The 13,391-nt window shown below is 44.2% G+C and overlaps 1 protein-coding gene across 1 annotated transcript in view; it reads right to left on the bottom strand.

Annotated features, from left to right (window-relative positions):
* LOC108001975 (protein 60A) overlaps positions 1-13,391 on the bottom strand; it is a 33,418-nt gene that overhangs the window by 13,583 nt on the left and 6,444 nt on the right. Inside the window, exons 2-3 of the mRNA XM_062087067.1 lie at positions 5,231-5,417; positions 1,124-1,278 (exon numbers count right to left, since the gene is read on the bottom strand). Coding sequence (XP_061943051.1) covers positions 1,124-1,278; positions 5,231-5,417 — 342 coding nt within the window. The remainder of the gene's footprint in view (positions 1-1,123; positions 1,279-5,230; positions 5,418-13,391) is intronic.

Genomic DNA, 13,391 nt, shown 5'->3' with positions numbered 1-13,391 from the left:
GGATCGGTGTTACATAGGGGGCGAGACACGGTATACGAGAACGAGGAACGCTTTTCAGCGTCGGGTGAGTGAGAGCGTGGAACAGGTGTACGCTCGAGAAAGCATATATCTCGTACACATCCTTCTCCAGGTGCCAGGTGTACAAGAAACGATCGGAATTCACCGCGTCGAACTTGTGACCCCGAAGTAAGTTTATTAGCCACGATCTATTGCCACGATACGAAGCGTGCGCCGCCTCTTGTGTGTTGTTCGCATTCTCTCTCTCTCTCTTTCTTGTGAGTCGCGTAAAATGATCCGCGAACGTATTTTTCGATTCATCTTTCCGATTTTCGAAACTATCTTTATTTTTTTTGTTTCGATCGAGAAATGCAAGGTTTGGGGTTTCAGTGAAATTCCATTTATACGAATCGTACGAGCGAGAAATAAAGTTTACGAAATAAGTATTCATCGATTCTTCGAGACACGGAGAGAATTTTTCAAAGATAGTGAATAGAATTCCATTTATTCGTCGAGAAATGAACGGTTAAAAGTTAGCTAAGAGTTCGCGTAAGAGTAAAAGTTCATCGATTCTTCGAAGATTTAAAATTTTTCAAAGTTAATAGCGAATAATAGAATTCCATCGTTTGTTCATCGAAAATTCGTATAATTAAAGTTTGCGTTTAATAAAAGAGATCATCGTTAGAGATTTGGAACTTGTCAAAGTTTGGCGAATAAAATTCCATTTATACGAATCCATTGAGAAAGAAAGTGGAATTTTTTGGAATAAAACGTTCGTTGATTCATCGTGGCATTTGAAACTTTTCAAAGTTGGTGGAGGAAAGTTGAGAAAATTTGACAAACTTTGAAGAAAATTCTTAAACCACGAATATAAACGTGAAATATAAACGGAAACACGTATCGTGTTAATCGCATTGAAGTTGGCAAGTGCACAGGATGTACTGTTCCTCCTCGATGTTTCACAGACTTATCGAAAGATAAATCACAGACATTTTAAAATTAGCCCTCCACGTTGTATCGAATACGTTTCTTCGCTTTAATTTTAGAAAAAAAAAGATTGTGAAAACGAGAGAATATGAAAATAAACGAAAAATGGTAGACTTTTTTTTTTTTTTTTTTTACTCACCAGAACGATCCGCGGGATGTACCGACAGATATAATCCCTTGTTTCCATCAGGATTATTCACCCAATGGGAGAGGGATTCGCTAATATTTAAAGTCAACCACCCTTCCTTTCCTGTCGTCGTGTTCACTGCGTCTACGTATTGCAACTCCCTTGTTCTACAACAAATCGTTAAAAATTTCAATCGTGTAAATCTATATATATATTTCATTTCTGGAGAAGATATCGAAAAGTTAAAAGTCCTTTTTTTGTTGAAAAAAAAAAAAGAAAGAAAGAAAAAGGAAAAATAGATAAATTCATTGACGTTTACAACGGTTGGAAAATAAGCGAAGCAAAATAGGCATATTAGGCTTTCAAAACAATGTGTCAAACATCCTATTCCAGCTCTAATGTTACCTCCTGACTAACAATAAGCTGGTAAGGCATTGCAACGCATTAGCGACTAAATGCTCGGTGTCACTAATATCTATGCAATTTTCCTTGCATATATCAAGGAAAAACTCGCGTCACTCATTACGTTAACACGCAGTATGTGTGGACAGTGAGCAGAAAACACACGTCACATGGGAATTATCTCGCTGATCAAAACAAACATCTTCTTTACCAATACCTCTCCGCGAACCAAACTTCAAATATTTTTCTTACTCCGCGAAAATTACCGAATTCGCGCGAACAAATAAACGATCGAGATAACGAAACGAAATGCGAAAAGAGAGAGAGAGAAGAAACAGCAGATCACGCGAATATTTAAATCAACGTTCCCTTCCCTTTCGTGAAACGGATTTACCCTCTTCTCGAAATCTTATCTTTATTTTTTTTCGATCGAAAAATTTGGAAAGTTGGAAGAAAGAGAAGAAGAAGAAGAAGAAGAAGAAAAAGAGCGCTCGATTACTTTTGCGGCCAAGTGTACGGGATCTGGGAATCGACGATAAGGACGAAGAGTGTTAATTGGCAAAGAGCAGGAAACGACGTTAGACGGTCAAAGGCGTATATTGTTTCTCTAATAGGAATGGTTGCACGGTTTCGAGCCGCGCAACTCATCGATAAAATCGATCAATAGGAAATCGAATCCTTACGTAACGAGGATGGAACGATGCTAAACCGAGATACACGAGGAGACGGGGCTCGGACTATTCTCGCCGTGATTCCTCCACGGATCGTGACTCGACGATTCGCGCAAATCCATCCATTGCGCGTGCCTCGTGTCAATATATAAGATTTCAGTGAAACACACTAATCATTGTTCATTGAGGGAACGGGTCTCACCTCTGATCCCCGCGGACTATAACACATTCCTTAAACGACGCATTTATCTTTTTCCCGGGACTGATTATCGTTCCCGTAATTGAATAATTGGGAACGCTAAAAATGTATACGGATGAATCCTCCACGTTCCTGCATAAATTTTTTTCACCGTCGATTGTGCGCATTATCTTCCAACACAAACATCCGCGCTGTTATTTTTCATCTCCTCCTCCTCCTCCTCTTTTCCTCTTTTTTTTTCTTTTTAATAACGATCCATATTTTTACACCATGTTTTCGAAGAATTTTTTTATATTATCGAATTAAATTCTTTTTTTTTTTCGTTAAGTAATATTGCTAAAATTTGTCGATTTAAAAATTGCGAGGAATGATTTTAACGATACGAGTATATATGTATATGTAGATATGTATATATTTATTGAGATTGTTAAGAAAAATTTGTTTGTTTAGCGAAACGAATTCTTCGGATGCAGAGATGCGATTGCTTGGATTGTTTTGCATGCTCGGCTAGGAATGAATCGTTGAATTCCAAAGTGGTAAAGGATTGAATAGATTTTAGCATCACGCAGCTGTGCATCGAGGAACGCAAGAATCGATGATGAAGAAATCACGCGGTTATCAATCAACTTTTAGCTTTCCTGTTGGTGTTATGTGTATATTTGAATTTCAAAGCACAGCCGTTACATCGTAATACATCGAAGAGAACATTATTTCCGCGGCAAATTGAATACCATTAATCTATGACGAATAACTAATTGAATCTTAACAATTTGTTGAATGCGAGTTGTCTGTTGAATCGGAAAAAACAATCGACGAAGAGAACGAGAACGCGTCAATCGTCCAATTTCATCATTCAGAAATTATTAACTCGAAATAAAACGTACATCCGTGACTAATTGATCGTCCAATCTGTATATTATCAATTTCTCAAGTTAAAGTATATAACAAATCTCTCTTCTAATTCGCGAGAACTTTGATTGATGAAAATTAATTAAAATTTTTAATTCATCAATATTACAAAACATCGTTTATTGTCAAAACATCGAACGAACTCGTTCCTCTATATTTTCCTCCCTTTCCGTAATTCCGTACGTCAATTTCGAAAAATTAATTTTTATTACAAACGATTGAATCAATTTTATACATTTTAAATTATGTAGGTTGAACGAAGGAATCGAATACGATACGATAACTGGGAACGATTTCGAGCGTAACGAAGAAAGAAGAAGAAGAAGAAATCCCGTAAGAAACCGGCCGCTGTTGAGAAAAATTGACGAATCCCTAATTGAGTCTAAAAGCACGAGACCCTGAGCCTCGTTACGAGGCAAGTGTCACTGTCTGACTTTCGTCGGAGTCGGATTCCTCTTATCCGTGGTTCCATAGACAGCTGACGCGCTGTTGCGTGGTGGTATCCCTACCCCCGCGACGAGGGGAGGGGGAAGGGAACTCTTATGGAAACCTGGCTGGCGCGCACACGTAAGAAACCAGAGTCGCCAGCTTGTCTCGGCTGGACCAGAAGGTGGAGGAGGATAAAGAGGTGGAGGAGGATGCGTCACGCATCGAGTTTGACGGAAGAAGGCGAAGAAGAAAAGTAGAAGGAGGAGAAGGAGGAGGAGGAGGAGGAGAAGGAAGATGATGGAGGAGGTGGTGGAGAGAGGGCTGTGCGTGCGTGTAACTGCGTAGGCACGGCCAAGTAACTCGTGGAGCTCTTAACTCTCCGGAGCTCGGAGCCCGTCTCCACGGCTAATTTACCTCAATTTACGGAATAGCGTTTCCTGTCGGGGGCCTGTATATCGGTCAGGTCGCAGTACCAAAGTCTACGGAGGTATCGGGCACAGGGATGGCTCTAGACTAGCTGTCGCCATCCGCCACGCCGGCCTTCCACCTCTTCCAAACGGACGCGTGCACGTTCGTGCACCAGGGGTAATAAGCTTCTAACCGCTTTTTCTCTGAAATTCCATCTTCCAACCTACGTTTTTTCCTTTTCTAACTACGATTACGTTATTAAACACGATCGATCGTTAACCGGTACGTGAAATGTGTATCGCGTAAGGCGAACGTTGAGTTCGATTTGGATGGAATTGGAAGGAGAAGAGATTTTTCGTGGGATGATCCGATATGTATATATATAAAGAGAGAGAGAGAGAGAGAGAAATAATATAGATGGAAAGAGTTCTAGAAAGGAATCATCGGTGGACGGCCCTGGATATGAATGAGAAAGAATAAAGAATCGGAGGAGAGATTCGGGTGGGCTGGTCCTCGAAACTCTCACAGGTAGAACAAATACCTGAGATTTTTTCGGCGACTTAAGGACGGCCTAATTAGAGGCACGATGACGATGTCAAAAACCACGGACTCTGGCCGAAGGCGAACACGAAATTGGTCTAGCTAGCTGGCTAGCTAGCTAGCTAGTCGGCCGGCCGGCCACCCACCCACCCTGCCACTCTCCTGCTGACAACCTCGTGAAGAGAGAAGAAGAGAGAGCGAAGGAGTACCGTTTTTCCACCACCGACCTTCCCTCTTCCTCGCTAAGCGGTTCAAAGATCAAACTCGAAACTATCGGTCTGGGAACACCAGTCAACCAGAGTCGAGTGCAGGTAGGACCGATACCTGGATACACTTTTCCGGGAACCGAAACCTTCTAATTGCCGACACGACAATTACATTAAGGGAAGAGAGGAATTTCATTGCAAACTTGCTCGACGAAACGAAAGAAGGAAAGAAAGAAAAAACGCGATTCGCCATATTTTTCAACCTTCATACTTCCTTCTATACAGTTTATATATATATGTGTGTGTATTATAAAATATCGAATTTGTGAAAAATGGGATGCAAGACAAGACTCACCCGTCTTCGGTTCTCAATACCCGGTAGGCCGTGATCATGTACGATCCACGATTCCTCCGATTCTTCACGTCCATGCTGCGATAGAGCCTGAGCTCTGCACCGATTATGTGTTCCCCGGGTGGTACCTCGGAGACGTCAAACCAGAGCCTTTTGCCGCGCTCGTGCCTCACTCCGGCAACGTGATGATCTGCGGATCGAGAAAAAAGCGTCTCATTAACCGGGCCAGCAACCAGGGACCGTTCGAAAATCGTTTACGAGGGAGGGAGGGGGATCGTCGAATGCCACTTCGCAAATCGTTCCTCTGCTCTTTATCGTCCGGCTGGATCGAATTCTTTCGGACAAATTCCTTCCTTCCTTCCTTCCTTCCTTGTAAATGTGGATGGATTTTTATCTCGTAGATAGATGCTAGAACGCGATACTGCCAAGGTATAATTGTGAGGTATAATTGGGATTGCGAGAGAGAGAGAGAGAGAGAATGGTAAAAGGGAAGTAAATCGTTACTGCTCGATGCAATTACGTCCAAGTTTGGGTAAAGGTTGAGGAGAGATTGTCGAGGGAAGCGTGATAACGAATTGTAGATCGTTAACTATTGCTCGACGATCACGATTACTCGATATTGAGTAATCTTTGAGTACTCGAAGAGAGAAAAACCAGGCTCGATTTCGTTTTATTTTTCCGTTATTTCTCTCGTTTAAAAGTAATTATTTCTCTCCCGTTTCCCTGTCGTCCGGTAAATCGCCTTTAGACGTTATCTCTCTTCCCCCCTTCCTCTCTTTGACGAGGAAAAATGGAAGTTTGGGAAAAGGTCGAAAATCTCGATAATGCTCGGTGAACCGAGCAAAACCTGTTCACTTACGATAAATTTCGAACCCCGTCGCCCCTAATTGTCGTCCAGATATTGCCACGGGATTCCTTCCATTCCATCCCAAAAAAAATAACTCCACTCTCTAAATCGCATAACTCTTTAAATTCTATTCACCGTTTCTAACGCGAAAAGCGCGAAACAAGCGCAAATTACCAAATTTTTCTCGTTCGCTCTGCAAAAGTTGATCTCGCTCGATAAACGTAATCGAACGAGATGATCTTGGAAGAATTTCCATTTCCGATCGTTAACTCGTAACACGCGCAAATGCGTTACGTGTTACTTGCGATCAGATTACGAAACCCTTAATTAATTACACGGCCGAAAAGAAAGGGAGGAACGGGAAAGAAAAAGAAAAGGAAGAAGAAGAAGAGACGAGGAGGCAAGAAGAGGAAGGGAAAGGGAAGAAAGAGAAAAAGAGAAGAAGCGCATATACCACCGACTCGAGGTGGTTCGCAACGAGGTGGCCCTGGACGAAGCTCCCAAGGAAAAAAAGACGTATCGTTCCAAAGTAGCGATCCGACTTTCGACAAACATCGATCAACGACCGTGTTCCACCTTCCTCTCTCCTTCCCTCCCCTTTCCTCCTCCCCCACCGACCATCGACGGTAATTCCACGCTCGTTCACGGCTTCGAATCAATTTTCCCCGAAACAACTTGGCTCTCCTCGCTCGCGTCTCAATCCCCTCGCGCAAAATCCCCCCTCTCTCCGCCGATCCCCATCGATCGAACGAAGAGGAAGGGATGCTCGAAACGGATGGTCGTGTACCCTGTACCCGACACCGATAACCGGCCATCCTCTCGTTCCGGCACGAGATCGATAAGGGAATCGTTACCCTCGTAAATGAGAGGGGTCCAGAAACGAGCCGTGGACAATTCGCAGCGTGAAATGGTCCTTTTTTCTACCGCCAAAGCGAGCGCCTTCTCCCCCTCCTCCGTTGGAAAGGGAAGGAAGGAGGGAGCAGTAGGTACCCTTGTTCCTCCACGTTGTGGTATCCGGGCACAGCATAAGGAGGAGCCGTGGGACCCCCTTAAGTAATGCCTAATGTTTCTCCCGAGGAGGCCGACTCACGACGAGGGGAAGAGCTAGAGAAGAAGAGGGGAGAGAGAGACAGAGAGAGAGAGGGGCAAAAGCGAAGGAGAAAGCCGAAAAGAAGGGAGATGGGAGGACGAGGGCATAAAAATTTGTTTTGTTTTTCTCTCCGGACGGTCGCATTCCAACGGCACCTGATTGCCGCGAGCCGAGCTGGACCCCTCGGCTCTCGGGGTGGTCCCGAATAGCTTGGGACCATCCTGGACCGCTCCACGACCGACTGGACTTTTGTTTTTTACCCCACCACCGACATCCTACTCTTTCTCTCGCCCCTCTCCTCCTCCTCCTCTTCTCTTTAACTCTCCGATCATCCTCTCCGAGATAGAGGGAGGGAGAGGGAGAGAGAGAGAGAGAGAGAGCGAGAAGGAGAGCAGAGGTCCTGATCTTCTCCCGAATCTCTCGGTTCCTCCTCGTTCCTCCCGTAGCGTAGTAACATGCACACGCGAGAACTCGGAAAGAGAAGGAGCGGATAGAGAGGAGGAGATCGAAGCAACTCTTGGACCGTAAGGTGTGCCCTCTCTTCTCTTCCCTTTTCGTAGGAACGCTCCACACGGTTCTTCGTTCTTGCGATATTTTCCTGGAAATATCCGTGAACCGTTTCTAGGAGATGCAAGTAGTGGGTTTCGCGGGTTGATCGACGATGAATCGATCCCACCGCAGTTCGACAACTTTCGATTTAGGTTGGATTATTAGAGTTGGAAGGACGATCGTTGGATCGACCGTGGGAATATCGTCTCTTTCCCTCGCCGCGTTCACAGCCTTTTACGCTTTGCATAATTGCGCCCTCGATCGATCGAGCGTCCTTGCTTTACCCAAATCACCAAGGTTTTTTCAATCGATTTCGAAATGAAATTTACGATTAGAAATGAATACACGTTTCGACGGCTAATATACTTTCTCCCCTCGTCAAATATTTCGACTCGTCTCGAAATCGTCGATCGAACAAACGAAGGAACGAAGGAGTGGAAAGAAAGTCGTAAATCGTCGTGGGCCGAACGAAATCCTCCTCGCGAGGAGAATTGTCCGTGGTGAAAGGAGTTAAAGAGCGGACGAGGAAACCGAAACTCGACAGCCGTCGCACACGTCGGGCCTGATCATTAGTCTAACTACGGGCAGAGTGGTCGCGGCATTCGCCACTTTTAAACACCGCGCAGAAACAAGGAACGGTCCATCCATCTCGTTCCGCTACGTCCCCTCTCGTTTCCTCCCCTCCCCCCCACGCTGCTCTCCTGCGAGCGAAGGAAGGAGGCGGCCGCCCTCCGGCGGAAGATAGATAGATAGGGGAGAGAAGGAGAGGGCCTGGGAAGAAAGGGAGCAAAAGGAGCGTCCAGGACGAGGCAGGGCACCCAAGTTGAGACATTTTTACCTGCCCGCGGCTTCACGTGGGGAGAGATATTGACTCGTCTTCCCCGTACGGGTATCCACGCGATTCGCCGGGACGGAGAGGGAACGATGGGAGAAACTTTGTATAATATATGGGCCGCGCCGCGACTCCACACGTACGTGTGACCACACGCCCGCAAAATTCGTCCAGATGCACGTATCCCCGAAAGGGATCCGACCGGCCCATAAATCGGCCCATACTTTTTAGGGGAGTAATCGCGAATCCCCCTCCCTCTTCCTCTGTGACAAATGGAAAGATCACCGGGACTAATTACGCCATCAATTAATACGATGTATCGCCAGTTTTATCTCCTCCTCCCCGTTTTCCCAACGAAATCGTTCCCTTCCAATGGAAAAATGCTCGAACGAGCATTATTCGTCTCGCAAGAGGACGCTCGAGTTTCGGCCGCTCGATCGAGCCGATAACGTCTCTAGTTCGTTTCGATTCTTTGACGAGGCGGGCGAAAATGTCAAAGCGACAAAACCTTCCTTCTCTAAATATCGATGACTTTGCGATCGCCGCGGAAATTTTCAGATTTATTCCGAACTCGCGAAGGACGTGAATTTAAATAAGAGAAAGATCAACTCGTCGAAATCATCCTCGTTTCCTCGTTAATTGTCATCAATGGACGATGTTCATCCGATATTTTCCAACTTCCATCTCCGACGAAAACGTGTTCCAAAAACGACTTCCGAAACGATCGCAAGAAAAGAGCCGACCTATCGTACATCAATCAAACGTCAACGAATCGTGAAAGAATCTCGAACAACGATCCTCCTCTTCTCTCGTCCCGAACTCCCCTTATGCCAAACGGAGAGAGAGAGAGAGCGAGAGAGAGAGAGAAGAGAGAATACGACAAATGCCGACGGTAGCAAATTACATTCGAATCGATTTTTTCCCCTTACTCGGTGAGTGACTTACTTAAATATAGCGGAACGATCGTAACCGGCCACGAAACAAGCACGAAATTGACGTGCTCGTTGGAGAGAGAGAGAGAGAAAGAGAGAGAGATCGGACGAGAAGAGATTCGACAAAAGGGGGTGAAGGGAGCGCGAGCAATGGCAATCAATTAAGACTCGCCGGGCGTCGTATAACGTAATAACGCGTTTTAATTTATGCCGGTTTTTATCGGACGCCCGGAGTTCCCAGTACTGGGTTGGGTACATATGTCGAATAAGTTATGGTTATGGGTATCAATTTATATGCATGCCGCATATCGCGTCGAAGAGCCTAGAACGTTTCTCACCGCGAGCCACGGCATGAGACGTCGTCCGAGATAAAGGAGGAGGGACAGATAAGCGTGGACGAGGGACAGGGATCGACTATACTTTCCGAGAACCGTTCGACCCGCGCTTCTTCTGCCACCCTCGCGAACAACGCGTACTCCTCTCTCTCTCTCTCTCTTCGATTCCGTTGTCGGATGAAAACAGATCTCGGAATCGATCTCTCGCGCGATGGGACGCGTTTTTCCCTCGTTCGATTCCTCCGTTTTCCACGATACGTCGAATCACGTTTTTAACCGGATATTTATATTCGTACGTCTATTCTTTTCTCCTTTTGTCGCTCGATGATCGAAATCGGATACGGAAGAGATTCCTCCTTTCCAAGTTTTTAAAAATCGACGAATCTTTTTCTTCCTCTTTTTTTTTTCGAAAGCATTCGTTTTGTTTACCGACTTATTTATCATCGACGAAGGGAATCGAATCGAATCGAATCGAGGTGGAATAATTCAAAGACCTTGAAAAGAGTTCTTATTCCCCCGTGCACTTCGGTGTTCTCGGGAATTCATTTATTCGCGGTGAATGGACTTTTCGCTGTTCACTTCCTGAGACACGTTAGAATTATGGATTATCTTCGCGTCTCAGCCGGCAACGTTTTTCTTCCCCCTCCTTCAATTTATTCTATCACCGCGATTTGACGAATTGCACTTGCCGAGAATTCTAATTTACCCGACAGACCTCTTCTTCTTCGCGCGTTCCGGATGCCCGATAGAATTTTATATATTTTCCTCCCCTTTTTTCTTTTTCTTTCTCTATTATTTCGATATCGCGAGATTCCACGAATCGAAGCTCTCCAAGTTGGCGGATTCTTCTCAAGTCGGTTTCGAATTATTATTTTTCTTTTTTTTTAACCACGCGATAAAACGAAAACTATTCCCGTTAAAAATATCCTTAGATTAAATATATATCGTGTAAAAATTAACGCAATTGGATATGGATAATTGGAAATTCAATTACATAGGAATAAATCGACCGGTTTTTCTTCCCTTCCACGTCGGACAAATAGATAACGAGTTGAATAACTGCCTCAACACCACTCTACTTTCTACCTATTCTGATCGAACAAGTTGCACCAAAGAAACTTCCCATTCTACTTACAATATCGCCTCCAATATCTTAACGCCTTAATCTCCTCTCTCGATCGCGACCAATTGACAACGAACGCGTATGTAACAATCCTTACCATTTACGTAAAATCCTTTCATAAGACTGGTCGAATTTCAAGAAAAAAAGGAAACGACGTATCGTAACAATCCCTCCGTTCTCCCATTCGAATTTTCCTGCAAATATCAACAACGCGAAACTATTTTATATATATATAATATATATATATAATTTCCCAGCCTTCCGCGTTTATCTCGTTTATTCATACGACCTCGAACTCGAGCGAACGCTCGCATGTAAACTCGTTCGCATTTGCATCTCGATCTGCACCGATAGAGGCGGTAAGGGGGAGAGGAAGATCGGGTAACGAATCCACGAGTCCAACGAAACGACCATCATCATCATCATCATCTTCAACTTCATCATCTCCATGTTTATCATCATCATCATCATCATCTTCATTTTCATCATCATCTTCATCATCGTCGTCATCTTCATCATTATCATCATCATGATCGGGACGAGTGCAATTTCGTCACTTTCTCGCGTTTTAGGCGCGTTTCATTCCGCGAAAAAGATGGTGGTGGTGGTGGTGGTGGTGACGTTGGTGGATTTAAAAAAAGGAAAAAAAGTCTTCCTCGAACTCGAGTTCGCCTCCGGGAACTCCGGCCCCCGCATAAATTTGCACGATCGGGAAACTCGCGAGTGCCCGCGTGTTGTCAATTAGCACGACACGCTCGTCGATCGTCTAATGAGCGCGAATCGAAGAAATAACACAACGCGTTCACCTTTGCGAATTGATCGTGCCGTGTAACGGATCGAGCGCGCGGTTTTTTGCGATTTTCTTTTTTTTTTTTTACAATCACGATCTCTCCTTCCTCCGCGCTTCGAGCAGCGCGGGTATTCGCTCGTTGTTTCTCTCTTTCGATCTTGGATCACATTCGTTTTGGATAATTCGAGATAAAGATTTTATCGGTTTCGCGGAATAATCGATTTCGCGGAGCGTTAAGCGTTATTTATCGGGGAGGGGAGGGGAAGAACGATTATTTAATATTATTCCTATCCGATTCGTCTGGCTATTTTTCTCTCCTTTTTTTTCTTATTTCTCTACGACGAGTTAGGGGAATTCACGTTCGATCCATCATCGAAAATTAACTTCGCCTCGGTCGGAAGGAGATGGGCGCATAAATTCAATTATGAAAATGAATAAATAACGAAACCAATTGCGATAACCGAGCCGATAATCCCCATATTTCTTTCATATTACGAACAGCGGCGCTTCCATTGATGTTCTCGGTTAACAGTTTCGGTGGATTATATACGCCAGGTAAAAATCTTATCTCTCCAAAGATCTTCTCCGCGACAGGCGATGAAACATCGCCTTTCCCGACCCTGTGTATCCCTTAACCATCCTTCCTCCTCTCGCCCCGAATGGACGGAAACGTACCGTGAAACTTTTGCTTTTGCTTTTTGAGAAAATGTTTGAGAACGAAATGCGAAAACGAGTCATTGAAGTCTCTACGTACGTAAAGGCGTAGAGGATGATCGTGCAAATCGTGCCGTAAGGTAAATCGCGTATCTCTCGTTCTTCTTTTCTTTCTTTGCATACGCCCTTTAAGGGATCGTCGATCGATAATCATTTGTTGGGGGAAATAACGGTTAAACTGCGGTTCGATGAGAAAATATATATATATATATATACATATATATATATATATATATACATATAAAACTGCGGTTAGGTATAAGTTATAAATAGATACACGGATATTTATGCAAATGCACCTTCCATGTTTTCATAGTTAATTGACAATGGAGTAAGATTTGGATTTGGAAATTTATTTATTTATCTTTTTTTGCCTTTAACTTTTCGTAACGATTTCGATACGAAAATATAACCGCGTATAAGTTATAATATTATTCGTAATTTATCTATAACGAAAAATTGGATAGAAATTCGCTTCGATCTTTATCGCTATATTGTCTCTTCTTTCCCTTAAATATCGTGCTAAAGTATACTCGAATACGGATCGTAATCCCTCTTCCATCGATAGCCGATCGAACAATCGTCGATTAATTTCCATCCAACTTGATTCGAGCGAAACCTCTATTTCTTCTAGCGCGAGTTTCTTCCACGGGGGGGAAAATTCCCCCTAAAAATTCAATATCTGAACAAACGAAAAAGAGAAGACACGCGACTTCTGGGAGGAAGGGATTCCCGAAGAAAATGTCCTGCCCCTCCCCCGTTCGTTGCTCGCAAATTACCATTCCTCGACTCGCGTCACGATCGCGGAACAATTTACGATGCCGCTGTTCCTCCATCTTTCGAGAAAGGAGGCAGCTCCTCCGAGCCGCTGCTACAGGGGATTCCCCCTTTTCCGAGGTTCGTTGAACCCAATATATATATCGAGATTTATCCCATATAATTTCTCGCAACG

The sequence above is a fragment of the Apis cerana genome, linkage group LG1 (genome assembly GCF_029169275.1).
Source record: "Apis cerana isolate GH-2021 linkage group LG1, AcerK_1.0, whole genome shotgun sequence".
Classification (NCBI taxonomy): Eukaryota; Metazoa; Arthropoda; class Insecta; order Hymenoptera; family Apidae; genus Apis; species Apis cerana.
Note: the sequence above shows the minus strand (reverse complement) of the source record. Positions and strands in the feature narration are given on the sequence as shown.